Source organism: Panthera onca, chromosome B1, assembly GCF_046562875.1.
Source record: "Panthera onca isolate mPanOnc1 chromosome B1, mPanOnc1 haplotype 2, whole genome shotgun sequence".
Taxonomy (NCBI): Eukaryota; Metazoa; Chordata; class Mammalia; order Carnivora; family Felidae; genus Panthera; species Panthera onca.
The window spans coordinates 4,306,490-4,327,239 of NC_138342.1; the positions used below are offsets into that span (position 1 = coordinate 4,306,490).

Here is a 20,750-nt window from a genome sequence, read left to right on the forward strand (position 1 = left end):
TGGACAGGTCGTCCCGGGAACGGAATCGACAACCCCTTCCCTACTCACGTACGTAAATGAGCCAATAACCTCTCCGAGGCCTCCCTGGGAGGATTTCTCACACACCTTGGCTAAGGAAGACTGTAATGTACTTTTCATCAGTTGACATAAAAGCATGACAATTTAATTAACTTTCGCTGAAATAAGGGGAGGGGGGATTAGCCACTGCCTTAGGTTTAAACCATGCAGAGTATGCAGTGTTGGCCCTGGTCAACACTGGCCCATCTTTCCACCGAGCTTCTTAAGGCTAAGCCTTGGTGTAGTTCTTTGAAAGTTGTTTGTTTTGTTTAAGGCCAACTCCAGTGTTAGGATCAAACGTGAAAACAGCCCGTTCTCGTCCGCGGTCAGCGCGTGCGTGCGTCCGAAGCCACGCAAGGTGCCACCTGGAGGTCTGCTCGGTGCCGAGCGCGGGTCCGCCTGTCCCCTCAGTGTCTGAGCGACGGGCTGCCTTTCTCCACGTCCCGGCTGTCCTTCTGCAGTGCGGTCAGTACCTGGAAGCACAGGGAACGCCCGTGGGTGATCTGCAAGGACACTGGACACAGGTGTGGTGACGGGACACACGGCCTCCTAGCCGGGGCCTCTGCCTCCCCACGTCCGCCGCTGCCCTGTTCCGCCTCCAACACCCGCAGCCAGGGCCCTCTTCCAGACGTGAGAATCCAACCGTGCCGCCTCCGGCTAACGCCCTACAACCATGTCCCAGCAGCCACGGTACCAATGTCCACACGGGGCTACAGGGTTCTCCTCCCACATCCGGCTCCAGCCCCTGGGCTCACCACCCCCAAGCCAGGCCACCCGCTCCAGCATGCCATCGAGTTCCCCCGGACTGTTAGCGCGGCCGCTCCCTGCCTGCCTCTCCGCTTCAGCAGCAAACTGTGCTAACAGACCCGGGCTCTTCTCGGGCCCTCCCGCGCTTCCCCAAAGTGACTTGGCTCCCAACTCTGCGCTCTCTCGGTTCTTGGTTAACACCTTCGTTTTTAAAGACACTACATTCCACCGCGACGGCTTCACACAGCAGTGGCAACAGCACGGGCTCCCTAAGTCGGCGCGGCTCACGCACAGCGGCTGTTAGCACACAACAAGCCCCGCAGTCAGGCACCTGAACAACGGGCGCTCACGAGATCGGCTGTTCAAGCAGCACACACGTTCCAACCTGGATCTGCCCGATTCCACAACCAAGCGCTCCTCTCCTGGGGCCAGGCACTGTGTGATGTCAACTGAATCACAAATTACATGGGGTAGAGCAGAAACATCTTGTGTAGGTTTCAAATAAATCGCACGGAAAGACTAACGGTAGATAAAGGTCCCCCTGTCCAGCTCTGCCTCCAGGGGACTGCCAAGCAGACGCGGACGTCTACTGGTTTTGGAAAGCTCGCCAGGGTCTTAACCCGAAGCACGGCATTTGGGAGAATGTATACAGACCACAACTCCTGTGGGACTTAGAACGGTACCAACTCGACGCCCACCTGCACCCCCAGCATCAGGCCAACGACTATCACGATCCCATTATTAGAAAACGTCCTACTAGTCACGAGCCTCTGACCTAGCTTTAACCGAACATTTTTACCTTGTCCTAAAACACAAGAAGCGACACAGAAGACCTGGGTTTACTCCTTCCCTGCGTGTGTGTGTGTGTGTGTGTGTGTGCCTGTTGGCGGGGGGGGGGGGGGGGGGGGGAACACATGGGGATGTGCGGGCTGGGTGCCAGTGACAAGCAAAGGAAGGTCAGCAGACCCATGACTGCACGTGTAGACAGCTGCACGAAGCCTGCCAGGAAAGGCCTCGGCTCACTGCCGCGACTTCAGGGAACCACCGTGAGCAGGTGCATCAGGCAGACCGCAGCACACCCCCCCCGCGCAGGGCACATGGCCCAGGCAGTGCCCACCTTCAAACTCTCAACCATTCTGAACCCGTGGCCCCGTGTCTTCATTTCGCACCGTCCGCTTATTTCTTAACCAGAGGAAGGCTCTCTCTCTGCCTGTCACCAGATCCCTGCTAAGCGGACCGCGAGTCCTACTCACACACGAGCCGAGCGTACCGCTCGCTCAGTGGCGTGTAGCGTGGCCATGCACGTGGGCGACACCACCGCGGTCCGCTTTAGAGCGTCTTCGCCGCCTCAAGAAGGACCCTGCGAACTCCCGTCCCCGCTACCCTGCCCGATCTCGCCCACTGCCTGGGGAACCACTCACCTGCCCTGGACTTGCCTACGAGCGGAATCATAGGGCACGTGGCCTTCAGCGTCTGGCTTTCTCACACACCACACACGGTTTTCAAGGCTCACCCACGTATGCGGCAAGGCAGCACGTGTGCAGCATTTCAGAAATGCAAAGCCCATCACCCTCGGCACAAAACAGGGCCTCTCCCCGCCCCCAGTTAAAACCAGGGGAGCACCTCATGGCATTGCCCAAGGTCCCGTCACAACAGCCGTGCTTCTTCCCAAAAGAGCCAGACGGGAAGGGAGTCTGCCAGCCAGACCGAACACATCACAGGGCGGCAAGGACAGAAAGGGCCAGCTCAAGGGCCAGGACAGCGGACCCAGGTGACAGGGGAACTTCCCTGTGGTTAATCGATGTACTCCATTGTACGCTTTCAAAAGGGTGAATTTTATGGTACATAAACTGCATCTCAATAGAACTGTTATAAAAATAAACAGGCTGCTGGAGCCTGATCACCTTCACAGTATTACGACCAAACATAAACACCCGAACACGACCAAGCCGGTGGATCGAACAGTCACTTTACAGGAAACAGCCCGTACTGAAGACCACGGTAAACACCCCTGCAAGGGTACAGCCAGCAAGATCCAGACCCTAGGAAACCCTGTAGATCCAATGCCCCCATTTCTTCCATAAATACAGAAGGAGGGATAAGAGGTGGGGTAACCTATATATTAAAATAAAAACAAAAGACTAAAAAGATCTTTCAGCTACCGGCAACGTGGTAGCTGGCTCCAACCTTATTTGGATCTTGATTCAAACCAACTGGAAAGCCACTCTGATACTTGAGACTGTTAGAAATCTGAAAACTGACTGGTTGACAAAGATGTAGGGTCTGTGATCTATTTTATTCTAATATGGATTTAAAATCTCCCACCAACACCCTATCTCTCAAAAAATAAACAAACATTAAAAAAATTGCTTAAAAAAAAAAAAAAGGTGGCACCTGGGGGGTGGGGCTCAGTCAGTTAAGCGTCTGACTTCAGCTCAGGTCATGATCTCATAGCTCATGGGTTCGAGCCCCGGGTCGGGCTCTGTGCTGACAGCTCAGGGCCTGGAGCCTGCTTCGGATTCTGTGACTCCCTCTCTCTCTCTCTCTCTCTCTCTCTCTCTCTCTCTCTCTCTGCCCCTCCCCTGCTCATGCTCTCTGTCTCTCAAAAAACAAATAAACGTTAAAAAAATCGTTGAAATCTCCCACTAACACAAAGGGTAAATGAGGGATGTGCTGTTTGGCATACACAGGGGAGTAGAAACGTCCACAGATAACTTCCCAGTGCGACCTGCCGCTCAGACAAGCTTTGAGCCTGTAAGGCTCAAATAAGCCTGTAAGAAGCAAGGCTTGTTTTTTCCTTTTTTTCCCAATAAAGACTTGGAACCAGACAACACCGGCTAATCCCCCAGGGGACAACCCTAGACGGGACGTCCAGAGGAGGTGAAGGCGATCTAGAAGGAGGAGGCCCAGGTTGGACTCGCTCCCACAGGGCAGCTCAGCCACTCCCCCAACTCAGCCACCAGAGGGCCAGAGGGCACAGCCCAGGGGAGCCACCCTTCAGCCCTCCTGCCCTCCGCTGACCGCTGAGGGCAAGCATTTCGCCTTTGTGGGTCTCGTCTGTTGATCAGCGATGGGGGACAATCCCTTCCGCCCGGCGCCAAGCACAGCAGTGGGGGTGGTGGTGGCGGTGCCTGGTTTACAAAATGCCTTCTAACCTGTGGACAGCACAGTGGCCCCCCGGCACCACTGCAGAATGGCTGAGAGGCTTCTGTTACCCGCCCCTCCACCTGTCCATCCGATGACCCCCGTGGCAGAGCCCAGCCTCAAACCCAGGCTCCTCATCCAAGAGGACTTTCTAAAGAAAGTCCAAGGAGGACTTTCTTTAGAGAGGGCTGGTTTCTCAAAAGGCAGCAATGAACTTCCTCAGTCATGCTACTGAGCCAAACTGCTCTGCAGGGAAAAGAGAACGAAGGATCCGTTTACCTGAGCCCACTTCTTGTTTCGACTTTGCATCTGAATTGTAGCTATGGAGGCGAAAACTTCCTCCGCGGGCAGGTCCTCTGGGAGCCTCGTAAGGAACTGGGCTATGTGAATGAAGTCCATCTTGGTCAGGATGTCCTCAAACAGCTTCAGGATGCCCAGGGCCGTGCGGAACAGAAACTCCTCGCCGTCACGACAGAACACATCCCATATGCGACAGGCCAGGTCGAGGGGCAAAGACTTACTATATAAGGTAAAGATCCTGGAAAAAAAAGTTTTGAGTTTTTCAGGTTTTGGATGGCACAAAGAGTGAGTTCGGAATCCAGGCCTAATTCGTTAAGAACACCCCGAGTCAGTGATGTTCATACTTAGACACAAGGTGCGGGGGTCGAGGCCCGCATTCATTCTGAAGGCCGATTTTATTAAAAAAGCACTATCGGCTTTCATGCAGATTCTCTGTACCTTCTCTATATCGCTGACTCTGACTGCATCCATTCAACAAGTATTTATCGAGAATCGGCGATGTGCTTACTCTGTGGAAGGCGCTGGACCCAAGGTTAAGAGCTTAGAGTCTCAGGGAAATCAAAACAGTCAACAGAACCCTGTAACCAGTGTAGGCACGTGCACGTTACTTCTCAAGAGTGCTGTGTACTTTCTCCCCCTGGGAGTCTGTGAAGGAACAAAGCAAACTCTTCCACGAGAAACCGATCTTGTACTTAACGAAAACCATCAGGTTAAAGAAAAAGTGAAGCGCGCAGGCACTATCTTCAAATACTGTGACAATTACCATCCAAACTACCCAACAAATACCAACTTGGGTGACCAACTGCATCCTCGGGTTTAAGCATTTCTAACCCGGAAAGTGCCCGTGTCACAAAGCGAGGCGAATCCAAAGAGACGCAGGCCAAACGGATTGTCTGTGAACCCACCCTCCTCCCTCAGCCGGGAGACGCAGCCCGGGTGCCATCCCCAGGACGTCTGATGACCCCCAGGACCAGCCAGATGCTCCCTCTGACCCTGGGGCTTATAACTCGTGTTTGCCCTGCTGCTCCCCACAGAGACGCTCAAGAGCAGGGACCCTGGCCAATTCCCTCCAGGCGAGCATGTGGCACAGCACCCGGCCGTCTCTGCCGAGTAGGTAAGTGAGTCGGCACTCCGCCAATCTGCTCTAGTGTCCCAGACGTTAGCGGCTCTCCCCACCTCCGCCCCAGCAGCGGTATTCATCAGAAGTGGGGATTCTCGGGGCGCCCGGGTGGCTCAGTTAAGTGCCCGACTTCGGCTCAGGTCACGATCTCAGGGTTCATGAGTTCGAGCCCCACTTCGGGCTCCAAATTCTCTCTCTCTCTCCCCCTTTCTCCCTGCCCCTCGCTCACTCTTGCTCTCGCTCTCTCTCAAAAATTTAAAAAATGTGACAAAGAAGTGGGGCTTCTCAGTTGCTGGGGCACGTCCCCTGTCCCTCCCGGAGAATCGCCTGTCCACGGTTTCAGTTTTCCCTTAGTGCCCGTGTCCACTCTACACACACACACGGGGCCCGTGAAGGCACCTGGGCTCCAGTGTTGGACTCAGACTATGGCGCTGCCCTGGTCAGAGAGTAACGTCCAGCCTCCAACAGCAGGACTCTGCTTCCTATGATAGATGTCACCGCAAGTTTGTGCCATCCTGGCAAACGCGCTCACGAGGCTCCCACGCACGGGCTCTCCTGTCTGCAGTGAACTCCAAACTCTCACGTGGCAGCGTGCTCAGCCCCAGAAACAGCCTTTCCCCCAGAGCCCAGAGGAACACTTCAGGCAGTCCGGGGCGTGCATGCAAAAGAGCGTGCTAATTAAGACCCCAAAATATCCAAGGCTACCAAACTCTAACAAGAGTTTTAAGGAAGGCATAACAATTTAGATTTCATTCGGCCCAGACAATGGAACAGGCAGACAAGTGTCACAGAAAGGCCCTACCTCATACAAACCACAAGAGCTAGGTTTAAACTGAGGACCTACTATGTGCCGGGCACTACAGCGGGCACATCACAAGCACCCCCCCCCCCTCAACAGCCAGAACCACCCTGGGAGACGGGTTCTTTTAGCTCATTTGACCACAGGGAACTGAGTCCCAGGTCCTGCCACCGGTAAGTGACAGAGCCAGGCTGTGAACCGGACTCCAAAGCCCATGCCCTAAACGACCGGACTGCTTGCTCTACTCGGTACCGGGCGAGACACGTTTATCTATCTGGTTATTTATTTTTAAAGATTTCATTCTTAAGTAATCTCTATGCCCAATGTGGGACTGAAAGCCCACAACCCTGACATCATCCACGGACTGAGCCAGCTGGGTGCCCCAGGACACTTTGTTTTTTAAAGTCACAACAAGACTTAAGCCTGAACTGTTAACATCTCAAAAACGGAAAACCATTTTATCATTCGGTCAAGAAAACATAGTTAAAGAAAGATCCGAGAGACTTTTTTACGTTTATTTATTTATTGTTAGTAATCTCTATAGAGATTAATCTACAGAGATCAAGACCACACGTTCCATCGACGGAGCCAGCCAGGCGCCCCAGTTTTTTTTAAAGTTTATTTATTCATGAGATCCAAGAGATTTTTTTGTTTCTAGTCTGAATCTAGAGAACATTCTCAGTTCTACCTACAAAGTGTACATTATTAACGCTATAAAAAAAGTGCAGAACTGACCTCCTCCAAGATACTCTTTTACCTGCCAGTTCACTCCTGGAAAGCAAACCCTTGACATCTTAAAAGCGGCGTCTTAATAAAAAATTATCGGAAAACGGACAAAGCAACAGGCAGAGAGCGGAGTAACAACGAAAAAAATGCATCTGACGTGACATCCCTGGGTTCAGATTCACGTGCGCATCTCCACAAACTACTTTAGCCGTCCTGAGCTTTGTAAAAGTAAACATCTGAATGATCAGGAACGCCACGGCCAGTACCCGCCACGCACCCCTGCTGAGGCCTCGCGTCCATCCGTACGAGGCTCTTCCGCTGCTGCATGCGGAAACTGCCCACACCCGAGCCCTTCTGATGCTGAGCAGATCGGTCCGTCCGTGAAGGTGAGTACCTCTGAGCCTACTGCTAAACGCCAATCTCTGCGTTTTGGTGACGAGGCTACGTGGCATCAGACACAGGGACAAAGTTCCCCGCCCTCTGGAGCAAAGGGGATAAAGTACCCAGCGTGTCAGACGCTGAACAAACACAAGCAGGGGTAGGAGACACGGACTGCCGGCCTGGATGCGCACACACGTGTGAATGCACACACACACTTCTCAACAGGATGGACGAGGAAGCGGCGTGTCCATAAAGCCCTGAAAAAGAGGCCACAAGCCAAGGGACGGGGTCTGGACGGTGTCCAGCCAAAGGAAGGTGTCCCCAGCTGTGAGGAAGGAGTGAACCTGGCACGGTCGAGGAGGAACAAGGAGGCCGCTGGGCCGAAGGCAAAAAGAGCAAAGGAGAGAATTCCACGGAGAAGCCCGTGCAGACCCGGGCCCGGCACGGGCGGGCCTTACAGGCGGCTACGAGGTCTTTGGGTTTTATTCTACGTGCAAGGCAAAACCGGCGGAGGGTCTGACCAGACGAGGCCCCTGTCCACTGTGCTGAGACGTGCCCGTCGCGGACACGGGCCTCCCTGGGCAGCCGCTGAAACCACCCAGGCGAGGTCAGTGAGGCGGCCAAAGCGGAGGAACTCTGGTCTCCGCGGTGGATAAATGCAACAGAGGAGTCAAGGACGCTGGCTTTCAGCCGTGCAACCTGAGGGACGGAGCTGTCGCTTAAGGAGACGTGGGGTCTCTGGCTGCGTCAACAACGTCAAGAGGTGAGTGCGAGCACACGCGGTCTGAGCGTCAGACGTCCAAGCGGCCAAGCGATTTCATCCTTTATTTAGGACCTGGAGTTCAGGAGGGCTCTGGGCTGGCGACAGTCTGTGCAGAGATGGTACCAAACAGAGGCAGCGTCCCAGCACCAGACAGGGAAGAATGACAAACGTTGAACTGATCCCCGACACGTTCCCGTGTAGGAAAGTGGGCTGAGCCACACTGCACATCATTCACCGTTTCGTGTGCAGACCCAGAATCGTCAGGGCCCCGAACGTCACACCTTAAATAAAACGCGCCTTTGGGGCGCCTGGGTGGCGCAGTCGGTTAAGCGTCCGACTTCAGCCAGGTCGCGATCTCGCGGTCCGTGAGTTCGAGCCCCGCGTCGGGCTCTGGGCTGACGGCTCGGAGCCTGGAGCCTGCTTCCGATGCTGTGTCTCCCTCTCGCTCTGCCCCTCCCCCGTTCATGCTCTGTCTCTCTCTGTCCCAAAAATAAATAAAAAACGTTGAAAAAAAAAATTTTTTTTTTAAAAAAATAAAACGCGCCTTTTAAAGACAACATTTCGTAAATCCCCTCTCACTCTTAGAAGGCCGTTTCCGGGACCGTGGGCTTGGCCTGGTTTGTTGCCCGGTGCTGGCGCTGAGCCCCGTATGTTTCCCAACAGTCACCAACCTCGGCCCGCAGAGTCTCGGGGACGGCACGGTCCGGGCAGAGAGCCACGCACTCCTTCATCACACTCAGCCCCGAGATGGCCCCCTGGTCTGCCCTATGCCTCCCCTGAGCCTGGTGGATTCTGAGGCTTTCAGCAACCGGGGCTCAGCCCCTCGCCCCTCGAGCCCAGGGTCGCGTGGCTCCGTCCCCTCGGGCTCCAGGGCCGACACCTCTGTCCGCTCACCCTCTTCCCACCCCTCCTGCAGGAGCACGGCTCCCACGGAGAGGGGCCTTGCGCCAGTGTCAACCGACCCCACACTCGCAGACGCTTGCCTGGATCTGAAACCATACTTAGCTTCAAACACCTACTGTGGGTAAGACACTGAAACGGTCCTCCCCTGACTGCCTCTCAGCAGAGGGCGTTTCAGCAGGCACCGCTCACGCAGCTCAAGAGCGCACGCGCTCAGCTCCCGCTCCACCAGGCTCTGCCCCGGCCCCACAGCGGGGTCGGGGTCGGGGTCGGGGTCGGGTCGGAGCAGCGGGAACAAGGGGGCTGCTGTTTGCACAGGGCCCTCCCGCCCTGCCCGTCTCCAGCCTTTTGTGGGCTCTCACTGTGCCCAGTGCGCTCGGCTTCCTCCTGCTCCAAGCCTGCACCGACCCGGGAGGGCACGAGGGACAGGGCCCCGAGGCCTGCCCAGGACGGCTGCAGGGATCTCCCCGTGGTAGCAAGAGAGCATTCAAGGCTTCTTCTCCTCTGGACCACTGAGCATGACGGCACTTTATACCAAAAACGGTAACTTCAGGGGCGCCTGGGTGGCTCAGTCGGTGAAGTGTCCGACTCACAGTTCATGAGATCGAGCCCCAAGTCAGGCTCTGCCCTGACAGCATGGAGCCTGCGAACGCACATTAACGTTATTTCTGTGTTGCTGAACTACAGTGGCTGCAGGCTTATAAAGGACACCAAACACAGCCTCTGCGCATCCGTCTCCCCCAGGACGTGTGGAAGGAACAGGCCAGCTTCCGGGGCCTCCCAACTTCCAGAAAACACCCTTCCCTGCGATGTGTGTTCTAACTGTTCGTCGGAGCCTGCAGGAAAGCAAGGGGGTTCCGAAGGGGGAGGAGGGGCTCTACTGCTTCCAAAGCCTTCACGGAGGCCAAGGCTCACTCTCAGAAACCAGCCTGACCCTGGTCCAGCCCCGAGGGCCCGGCGCAAGAGCTGGCGGGGAGTGCGGACTTCTGTCCTGAGTGCTGCCTCCTACGGTCTACACGGCTTATCCGACTGATCCTCGCTGCAACTCCACAAGGACGTACAATCCTCACCCCCACTTTCCAGACGAGGAAACTGCAGATAAAGGGCGGCTTTGGAGAAGTGTATCTCAGCCCGAGGCACAAGAGCCACCAGCGGTCTTTGCTGCAGGGAAGCCACAACCAGAGACCCTCAAGGCCCCAATTCCCAGCTGTGCCCAGATTCTCCTAGGCCTACGAGCCTCTGCCCCCGACCCCCTACCTCACCACGCACTCCCCGTGTTCGTAACAGACTCGGCCGAGCAGCTAGAACAGACGCTGAGAAATGAGGAGCTACCACTTAGCCTGATTAGATTTTGTGAGGATTAAATACATTAAAATGCCAAACATAACGTGCATTCATTAAACACTGGGAGGCAGTTACTTAAGGCTCTGTTCCAACTCAGTTAACCAGTCCGATCCCCGGCCCGATCCTGGAAGCAGTCACGTCCATCTCAGTGCCCCCAGAGCACTTTCTAACTGGGCCCTCACGTCCCAGCCCCCAGCAGGGCCCGGCAGGCACCGGGCAAACCACGGGAGCCCCGCACCGTACCGCAGGCTCCGTGTGCGGCCAGGCTGGGGGCGTGCCGGTGACACGCGGGCTGCGCAGGCCCTTCCTGCGAACGGGCTTCTCACCGCAGGCTCAGACCCTCCCCGTCCGCGCACATGCACACACACCGATGAAGGCCCCGGTGCACGCCAGACGCTAGCCCGGGCACTTGGGAGCTCAGCGAGGCAAGCCTTGCTCTTGGGGCGCTCGTAGGTTGACCTGTCACCCAAAAGTCAACATCCACAAATAAACGAGTACAAGCTGCAACAGAAACTAAAATCTGCCAACTTTAACTTCACCCTGAGCCTGTCCCTCAAGGTAGAGCTGCGGTGTAACGACGGGCTCTCCAAGGACCCCCGGACGCTAATCGTGACGCGGACTGTGCTGTGGGTTCGTTAACTAAGCCGAGATTACCGCAAAACCCACTCACGTCTCTGGAGAATTCTGCCACTCGACAGCGACAAGGAACAGCCTGAAGAGTTCAACGGCCGCGTGTCCGTCCTCCCACACGGGGCCCGGCACTGGCCACACGGAGGTGACTAAGCTCGGTCCGTGGCAGGAACGGCAAGAAACAAAGGATGCCCTCAGAGTGGGTCAGGGCTGTGATGGAAGGAGGCACGCGCTGCAGGGGTGGAAGGAGAGAAAAGAACATTCCGGAGGAATGACTCTCCAACTGCGCCAGGTTAACGGCCTCTAAGCTAGAATGTGATCATCGCAGTGCAGAGACACCATCCTGGGAATAAAGCGGGAACAATTCCCAGCTGGCCTCCGGTGGGTGCACAGCGTGGCAGGAAAGAGTTGGTCCTCTTAGTGCCCACACAGCTCACCCAGGACACTCGGCCGGCCAACCCAGATGGGGCCCTCGACCCTGGGACACAGAACAGGCCAGAGAGCCTTCGTCCTCCGGCAGTTAGTAACCGGAAGCCTAGGTCCACCCCGGTTTACAGCACACGTCAGGTGCGGCCCCACCGCTATGGGTGCGCATGTGGCTCTGGGAAGGTGGCAGGACACACTGAAAAGGCAAAAGCTGAGCGCGACCGGCCTGGACCGCTCGCTACAGGTGTGACACCGGGCAGGGGCCTCAGGGGCCTCCTCTGGGCTAAGATGTGCTTACGCCTGCCCCGGACACCGTGAGGACAAAACAAGCGTCTCCGCAGCGTCAGCTTCGAGGGCAGGTCCTGAACAAGACGTGCTCTTCCCCTGGCTTCCTCCTCGCCGCCTGCCCTGTCCCCCACCTGAGCTCCTACCTGTGAGCACCCGGCCAAGACCCTGACTCACCGCAGACCATCAGTAACCGTGGACGGCGAGGGGGAAGTCCGGAAAACGTGGCTTTTCCTGTGCTCAAGTCAACCTACCTCCCAGCCCCTGCTGCAGCCGCAGACACAACGTCCTACCTGGTCCTTACTCTAGAAAGCAGTAAAGCAGGGGCCTCACCAGGGCATCGGGCGCCACCAGGACCCATCGCCACGGTCTCAGGAGTGGAATCCCTGAGCTACCTTTGCACCTAGACAGCCTGCACTGGCTTCGGTTTTCGTCACGGACGGTCCGGTCCAGGCGTTCCTCTCCCCAGGCACATCATCAGCGCGCTGACGCGATCTCCGGAGCCTGAGCTACGGGACCCAACGCTCGGGTGACACTGCCTTCCCACAAAGTCCCTCAGAAGGACTCCGTGGGACAGCGCACGAGGTCTGGAGGGGGAACTTGAGTTTGGACGCCAGCCAGCCATGGCCTCGGGCAGGCCACGCTGCCTCTCTGAGCCTCACTTTTCTATAAAACGGACGTGTCACAATTCGCTCCAAGAGTTTGTTCTGAGAGTTAAGGGAAATCCTGTGTGGGAGGCCCTGCCACCGGGCAACATGGTGCCCCTGACCTTTGCCCCCACCTGGATCATAACTGCCTCCAGACAGAGGAGAAACGAACGGGTCCTGTTCGGAAAGGACGGTGCTCTTTACGCTGCCCCTGCTGACCCCGTCAAGATTAGTGCGCTGTGGGGGCACCTGGGCGGCTCAGTCGGTCAAGTGTCCGACTTCGGCTCAGGTCATGGTCTTGTGATTTGTGAGTTCGAGCCCCATGTCAGGCTCTGTGCTGATGGCTCAGAGCCTGGAGCCTGCTTCCGATTCCGTGTCTCCCTCTCTCTCTGTCCCTCCCCGACTTGCGCTTTCTCTCTCTCTCCCAAAAATAAACATTAAGAAAAAAAAAAAAGATTAGTGCACTGTAAAATCAATCAGAGTGGGTGACCTCCAGCACTTTTTTATTGTTTTATTATTTTTAATTTTTTTAAATGTTTTTATTTATTTTTGAGACAGAGAGAGACAGAGCATGAGCAGGGGAGGGGCAGAGAGAGAGGGAGACACAGAATCCGAAGCAGGCTCCAGGCTCCGAGCTGTCAGCACAGAGCCCGACGCGGGGCTCAAACTAATGAACTGCGAGATCATGACCTGAGCCGAAGTCAAACGCCCAACCGACTGAGCCCCCCAGGCGCCCCAACGCTTTTTTAAATAAATAGAACAGAACAGGAAATATCAGGATGCTTTACACAAAACAAGGGCTAGGTATTGTCTGAAACTGGTTTCAGTCCTGTATACAGAGCGAATTTCTGGGCACGTGGCCACACACCGCATCACAACACAGAAATAATTCCTGTTTGCGAGTCAGGGTGAAAAAGTCTGAAAGACAGTGTTCCAGGACAGTGTTCTCCAAACTTCGCTTTCAGCCTGAAATCCTAAGAATCTGAGTTGGGGCCCTAAAACAGGTAAGGCAGAAGTTGAAGACTCCGGTCTGGTCTGTCTCCCAACACACCCCCACGCCCTCCCAGGGCGAAGTCACGGTTAGCCCCGTGGCAGCACCAGCAGGGGTGCAGAGGGGAGACTAAGAGGTCATTTGCTAAATACGGGGGCCCTGCGAGACATGCCCGATAGGCCAGCCCAGAGCGCCCCCGCCCCAGGGGTCGCTTCACGGCCTGATGCTCACTACTCCAAAGCGACACCAGCTACAAGCTCCAACCCCCAAACCCTGGTTTCCAGCGAGTATTCAGCAGAGTCCTAATAACAGTCTCGGGGTTTAGGGTGGAGGCAACAAATGGCAAGAATCCCAACGGTTCATTCCCAAGGGGGCAGGCAAGTCTGCTTTATCTCAGGGCCTGAGCCTCGTTTCAGATGACCAAAAATCAGACCAGCTCCAAATCCGTTACCAACAGTTTTAGATTCACTACGCGAGTGGTGCTGAAGCCCAAATGGGCCTTTGGGCCGAGTGACATCGTTTTCGTCTGCAGAGCCCCTCTGTAAGCCGGGCAGTGGCATCACCTTCTAAGGCCCTACAAGGCTCATCGCTGCAGGCGAAAGATGAGACAACGGGCTCGGAGAGGGTTAATGCCCAGCACACGGCCACGAGGCAAGTAACGGGAGAGGCTGGACCGGGGCTGAGCGTTCCAGAACCACACTCCTCCCACCTCCGCTCCACAAGTCTGCCCCCAGACACCGTGCTCTCCGGGGTGACATGCCACCCCCTCCTCAGGCAGCCACATCCACCCGTGTGAACCCCAGAACTCTCTAACACCTGCTATGTGTGTGTCTACTCAGATGTGCGGGGGGTACCTCAAAATCACTGCGGCCAAGCCAAATCCGTTAGCCTCACTGCCCAATCTGGCCCGATTCGGACCTCAGCTGCTGGAACAGTCGTGCCCCTCACCAGATGGACAACTCTAGGCCTTCTCTCACACACGCACACCAACTCTCTCGGGGACCCGAAGCTTTCCACTCCCGGTCTCTCCGTTCCCCACCGTCCCCCAGCTTCTGAAGCCTCAGTTCGAGCACTGGTCTTTTCGCATTTGTCCCTGCCCCCAGGCTCCCCAATAACCTAAGCCTCACTTCCAGATATAACCCACCTCCGTCCTTACCCCAAGCAAAAGCCCGCAAGCGTTCCCGCCGGCTCCATAGTCCTGCACCTAAGACCCACGCGACCTGGCCTCCCCACCTCTCTCACCTGCCCCCCTCACCCTCGGCTCTAGGCTCCAGCATCACCGAATGGACGGCCACGGCCCTGCTAATTCTGGACCACCGCGTGCCCACATCGTGCCTGGGCTCCAACTCGTGGGACACCTCTGTGCGCTGTGACCCCCAAGCCTGGTCCGGGGCTCTGTCCATCTCGCCCTCCTAACAGACAGCACGCACCACGCGTGGCACAGCTGCCCACGGACACACGCCTTCCCTCCGGACAGGGCTCCTGACGGGAGAGCACTGTGTCTCGCGCCCCACTCGTCACTAGGTCCCAGCAGAGAGCCAAGCACAGACCTGGGGCTTAGTGACATCTCGCTTGATGAATGGACACATGGCGCTCTGAAAGCAAATAGGTCCAGGAAACCATTTCTCCCCTTGAGGGAATAAAGGAGGACAGTCAGAGTCATAGGTAGTAATAAGGTGAGAAAACACATAGGAAATTCAGTCTTACCAATCAATTAGGTAGATGTCTGGAGTTAAGTTGTTTTTCTTGAAATGAGCAAATAATTTCGGCAAATTTTCTTCAAAGAATACCTCAAATGCAGCAAAATAGGTCAACATCTGGGGAAATAATGTGAAATGTACCAATTAACCGATGATCAGCACAGGTTTGCAATCTACAGAAGAAAGTCACCATTCTTAACGCTTTCAGGATACAATGGTCTTCTCGCGCAGTTGCTAACCCGTCTTGCCGGGGAACTCATCGCCGGGCTCGGGCAATTTCTACATCAGCGCCTTCTCTAGTCGTCACAGGGGCATCACTGGCTACACTGTAGCATCTCCTCAACTTACAGATAAGAGAACGGAAGCCCAGAGCGGTCACTAACTTGCCATCGGTGTGCGGCAAGGCTGGCCTTGAACTGTGCTGCGAAGGTGGGGTCTTTGTGGGCTCACTGTTCTTCTCTAAGAAGCAGGACCGATTAACCGTCTGAAAGAACCGGAGGCAGCGTGCGTCCCTCACTCACAACCCCAGCGCATCCAGAGGGGACAGGAGACTAACATGTGGCACAGGCAACGCCACTTGGCTTAGAAACGCTGCCCTTGTCATGCAGCGGGAGGCAGCCACGGCCTGTACCCCACTGGCATGTGCCTCCCGGCCCCTAGCGGGTTGGAACGAAAACAAAGTGCACCGAGCAGGGGAGCAGCACAGGAACAGAACGAACAGCTAGAGCTGGATGAGAAACCCTACCCACCAGAGCCTGGTGGCCCAGTTCTGTCCCGTTTACCTGCAGGATGCATGAGGGCGATGGCACTCTGAGACCCAAGGGAAGGATGCACTATAAACCAGTGGGCCCCAACGGGGGCGGGGGAGGACCCAGCCTCCCAGGGGGACATCTGACGATGTCTGAGGACATTTTTGATGTCACAGTAGCAAGAGGTGCTACTGGCAGCGATGCTGCCTGTCTCCCCTGAGGCACAGGAAGCCCCCCACCCCCCCCACAGCTATCTGGCCCCAAGGTCCACAGGGCTACTTTTGGGAGACCCCATTCAACACTATGATTCCATAATCTTTCCTTAAAAATATAAGCTGAAATTCTTAAGTTTATTTATATTAAGAAAGAGTGTATAGGTGTGTGTGGGAGGGAGGGAGGGAGGGAGAGAGAGAAAGAGAGAGAAAAAGAGAAAAAGAGAAAAAGAGGGAGGGAGGGAGGGAGAATCCCAAGCAGGCTCTACACTCAGCATAGAGCCCAAGACGGGGCTTGAACACACGAACCATGAGATCATGACCTGAGCTGAAATCAAGAGTCAAATGCTTAACTGACTGAGCCACCCAGGAGCCCCTAAGCTAAAAAAATGTTTTCTTAAAAGAATTCTTTTAAGTTTTTTATTTTGAGAGAGAGAAAAAGAGAACACATGTGAGCAGAGGGGCAGAGAAAGAGGGAGAGAGAGAACCCCAAGCAGGCTCTACAACCAGCACAGAGCCCGACACGGGTCTTGACCCCACAAACCTTGAGATCATGATCTGACTGGAGATCAAGAGTCAGATGCCTGAATGACTGAGTCACCCAGTTGCCCCCCTAAATTAAAATTCTGAAGTACGGTTTTTATTACAGGTTTCTAAACAGAAACCTGGGGTCTTATCTTCAAAATTAGGAAACATTTAAATATAAATCATTTTATTATGCATATAAAGCTTTTTCCTGACGGTGAAAGTCTGTACAAAAATCTTAAGAAGTACGGAAACAAAAGAGGACCATCCATAAATACTATCAATGTTGTGGTTCGTTTCCTTCTATTGTTAAATATGGTAGCTGTTACGGCCCGTGTTCTATTTCAGATACTTTTGAAGAAAACTAGCTTTTTATCTTCAATAACTCTTCCACGGTACAATCTTTTTTGCAAACATCAGTACCGCACTGGTGTGCTGCCAGATTTTGTTACTTTTCATTCATTTATTTTAATTCCGGTACATGAACACGCCGTGCTGGATTAGTTTCAGACGTACATGCAGTGAGTGATTCCACGATGCTGCACGTTACTCGGTGCTAAGCTCACTCTTCACCCCCAGAACCTCTTCTCCGCCCATCTCCCCACGCCCCGCCCCACTAGTGACCACCACTTTGTTCTCTACAGTGGAGAGTCTGCTTCTTGGTTGGTCTTTTTCCCTTTGTTCATTTGTTTTGCTTCTCGAATTCCACACACAAGTGAAATCACACGGTCCTTCTCTTCCTCTGACTTGTTTCACTGAGCATCGTACTCTCACGTTCCATCCGTGTCTTTGCAAGTAGCAAGGTTTCATTTTCTACGGCTGAGTGATATTCCACTGCGCACGCCTCGTTTTCTTTACCCGTTCATCTGTCGACGGACACTTGGGCTGCTCCCACAGTTTGGCTACCATAAACAACACCGCTATAAACACGGGGGTGCGTGTACCCTTTCAAGTTAGCGTTTTCATCTTCCATGGTCATATACCTAGTAGTCCAACTGCTGGATCATACGGTAATTCTGTTTTTCATTTTCTGAGGAACCTCTAACCTGTTTCCACAGTGGCTACGCCAGTTTGCGTTCCCACAATGGTGTAAGAGAGTGCCCTTTTTCTCCACATCCTGGCCAACACCTGTTGTTTCTACTGCCAGATTTTAAGTAACCTTCTGTCTCCCCCTAAACTCCCTTTTAAACTGTTTCCATTTTCATGATAATTTTAAATTATCACAGCTATAAATAATTACGTGAAACCATCCCTGTGCGTAATGCTTTGTCCGTGCTTGTGACTTTCTCGGAACGGGGCTTTCTTTGAACGGTTCTCACAAGCAGAATTAGACACCCATGCCACTTACCACTACTGACGCTCAGGACCGAACTGCCCTCCACAAGGACTCGTCAACGTCCTACGGGCCGCCATTCGTGCAGCAGTTCTGAAATACTTCTTTTTTTAAACGTACGTGCTGCCTGAGCAAGAAATCCTCAGGGTCCTTAGGACATTAAGGAAGAAATATTCTCCAGCTGATCTAAACTATCAGATCGTTTTGGTCTAGAAGTACTGGTGACAATCATCAGCAAATTATCAGCCAATCCAGGCAGCGCCCATTAAAAGGCCAACGGGCTCGTTGAATGGGCGACTCTTCTTCCGGGCCGTAGAAAGCCCACAGGCTTAGGAAGCAGAACGGGTTGAGCTCATGCCCCTTCCACTCACCAGCTGCGTGACCCGATGGGTCCTGTCGTTTCCGAGCCTTGGTTCATCTGCGCCACGCAGAGGACCCACCCCCAGGAGCAGGTGAGGGCGACTCCTGTCAGCTCCTTCCACCTATTCTGTGCCTACAGCAATGTCTACACAGTGTAGCCTGTGTCGAATCAAGGAGCTGGTCTTCACCACGTCTCCTCTCCGTGGTGAGCGCACTGCACGAAGCGGGGCCCCGGTGTGACAGTGGGCGGCAACGGAGGTGAATGGTGCGACGTTCTGTTTGACAGACCCAAACGCGGAGCCCGCGCCCGGCCTTCTGCTGTGCCACAAAGTGCACACATGCGGGCAGGAGCCACCCCGCCTCCCTTGTTTAAAGAATGTACTTTCAGAAATACTTCTGAAAGAATGTATTCAGAAACCCATACCAACAAGAAATACATACACACGACTATTAACCGTGCGTCTGGAAAACACATTCCCTTCCCCTCTGACGCAATGGTTAGCAACGCGGGTTGTGTGAGGACAGGGTACCCAGGGCGTATACGCTGAAGATACTCACAAGGCCATGGTCCACTCGGAAAAACGCCATTTGACAGGGTTTATTCAAAAGGTTAGAAAAAGCAATGAAGGCATCTGCAGTATCTAGGTTCAAGATCAACACTGCCGCTATAAAGGACATGCCCTGGACCTGAGGGAAGCAGAGAAGGGGGTTAAACTCACGGTAGCCCCACAGTCTGAGCTGCTCTTTCATCCGAAAGAGGAACCGTCAACACCCACCCACGTGCTAGAAAGACCCACACAGCCACCCCCCCCCCCCCACCCGCCCGAAGCTGAACCGAGAGCCTCCTGGACCCTGACCTGTCGTCCCTCCTCGGACGGCTCTGTCACATCAGCCGCCTGGCCCACGCCCCTTCAGTCCCCGCCTCCGTCCCCACGAGAACGATAAACGGACCTCCCCCCGCTACACATCTGGCATCTGAAGTACTGTCCTCCCGAATGTAGCGTCCCAGTGCCGTGGGAACATGCATCTAACTTAGTGTGTTAAATCTAAGACCATGCGCACACACACTTGCTAAGCCACAAAAACGGCAGCAATGGCTTTTAAATGGTTACTGCTTGGGATCTTTTTAATGTAGTGCTAGAAAAAAAAAATCACGTGCCAAAAATGAAAATCAAACCCAATTAAAATGTGATGAATGCCACAGAGCGGCCGTGTCGGCTGGATCCCTTTACAAGAAAACGGAGGCGACTCCATTTACCACGAGGCTCTCCAACCCCCTCGACCACGACCGAAAGAAAACCTGAAGGCACGCAACCTGACGTTTGCGGCCAAGGTGGGCTGGGCAGCATTCTGACTTTCTTTGTAGAGGAGAACGGGATAAGGTATTGAAACAGTTCACTTACATAACCCACATCCGGTCGATAACAAGTGTAAGCGCCCAAAATACTGTGCAGCGTGTCATGGTACGGACCGCCCTGGAAGGATCAACACACCAAGAACAACACGTGCGTAAGTCTGGTTAGTGCTCACGACGGCGTGTGACAGCGCTGCTGCTCCTGCCGCCGGTCACAGACGACCAAGCAGCGGCCAAGCACGGGGCTAGCAGCTCTCCACGCACAGCGCAACTCAACAAGCGGACGGCCGACCCGCGGTTGACGAGGGAGGCCGCAGACTCAACCCGCAAAGCTGCTTGGAAGAAAGCGGGCAGCTCAGGCGTGAACGCCTCCCGAGGAAACCACCCTTCGCGGGCTCCCGCTGGGTAACTACCTCCCCTGCCCAGTTCAGCGGGCACGCCCGCTCCCCGCCCCAGGGTTCTTCGGGAGTGAGCGCTACCCGCCGTCCCGACCGGCCTCCCTGCCTCCCTTCCCCGGATTCTTTCGCGTTTCTCAGCACGGCAGCGTTAAGAACTACCCTCCAAGAGTCCAGGCCCGTGAGCGACCGTGGTATCCCAGACACCCTCCCGGTTCGGCCATCCCTCCCAGACGTGTGCTGGGGCTTCCGGTCTTCTAGGTGAGCGCAGAAGCCAGCACAGAGCCGCGTCCGCCGGAGTCCGTGTGTCCGAAGATGCCGTGAAGGCACCGGCCCGGCCCGCATCCCGCTCTCCCTGCCCGCAGCCACCATGCGGCCTCAGTTAACTCGAGGACTAAAAAGCGTACACGGTGTGTGTGACGAGGAAGTCACTCTACAGGCGACTGCATGTGACTCAGAAAGAACGCCGTGGCCTCGACCATCACATTCCGGCACACAGAAAATGTCAGGTGAAAGAGACACTGCCAAATCACAGGGGAACGAAGGGAGGAATGCCCACGGCAGGAGGGTAAATGAGAGAAGGGGGGCGGGCAGGGAGCTCCTGTGGTGGCACCAAATGCCCCCCTGAACACGGGTGTGGACGGTCACCACCTGAGAAACACCAGAGTGCCACAACGAACTTTCCTTAAAGGTAAATTGGTTCTCACTTAAAGGACTCCCTGCCCTGCCGAATGCTACGTGTCCTTTCTCTGACAAAGATAAGAGCTCCTGATTTTAGAACCCTGTGCTTTGGCCATCTCCCCACACTCTCCCCCTCCCACTGCCTTTGCTTTTTTAATATTACATGTTATAAAATTCGGAG

The 20,750-nt window shown here is 54.8% G+C and overlaps 1 protein-coding gene across 6 annotated transcripts in view; it reads right to left on the minus strand.

Moving 5' to 3' along the window:
- Positions 1-361: 361 nt before the first annotated feature.
- TBC1D14 (TBC1 domain family member 14) overlaps positions 362-20,750 on the minus strand; it is a 96,971-nt gene continuing 76,582 nt past the window's right edge. For 4 of the 6 annotated variants that reach the window (XM_078446304.2, XM_078446303.2, XM_078446307.2 and 1 more), the window contains 5 exons: positions 19,543-19,614; positions 18,698-18,826; positions 14,968-15,077; positions 4,228-4,486; positions 362-530 (listed from right to left, as the gene is read on the minus strand). In XM_078446304.2, coding sequence (XP_078302430.1) covers positions 465-530; positions 4,228-4,486; positions 14,968-15,077; positions 18,698-18,826; positions 19,543-19,614 — 636 coding nt within the window. In that variant the 3' untranslated portion in view covers positions 362-464. The remainder of the gene's footprint in view (positions 531-4,227; positions 4,487-14,967; positions 15,078-18,697; positions 18,827-19,542; positions 19,615-20,750) is intronic. The other 2 variants (XM_078446305.2, XM_078446306.2) reach the window with 2 other exon arrangements.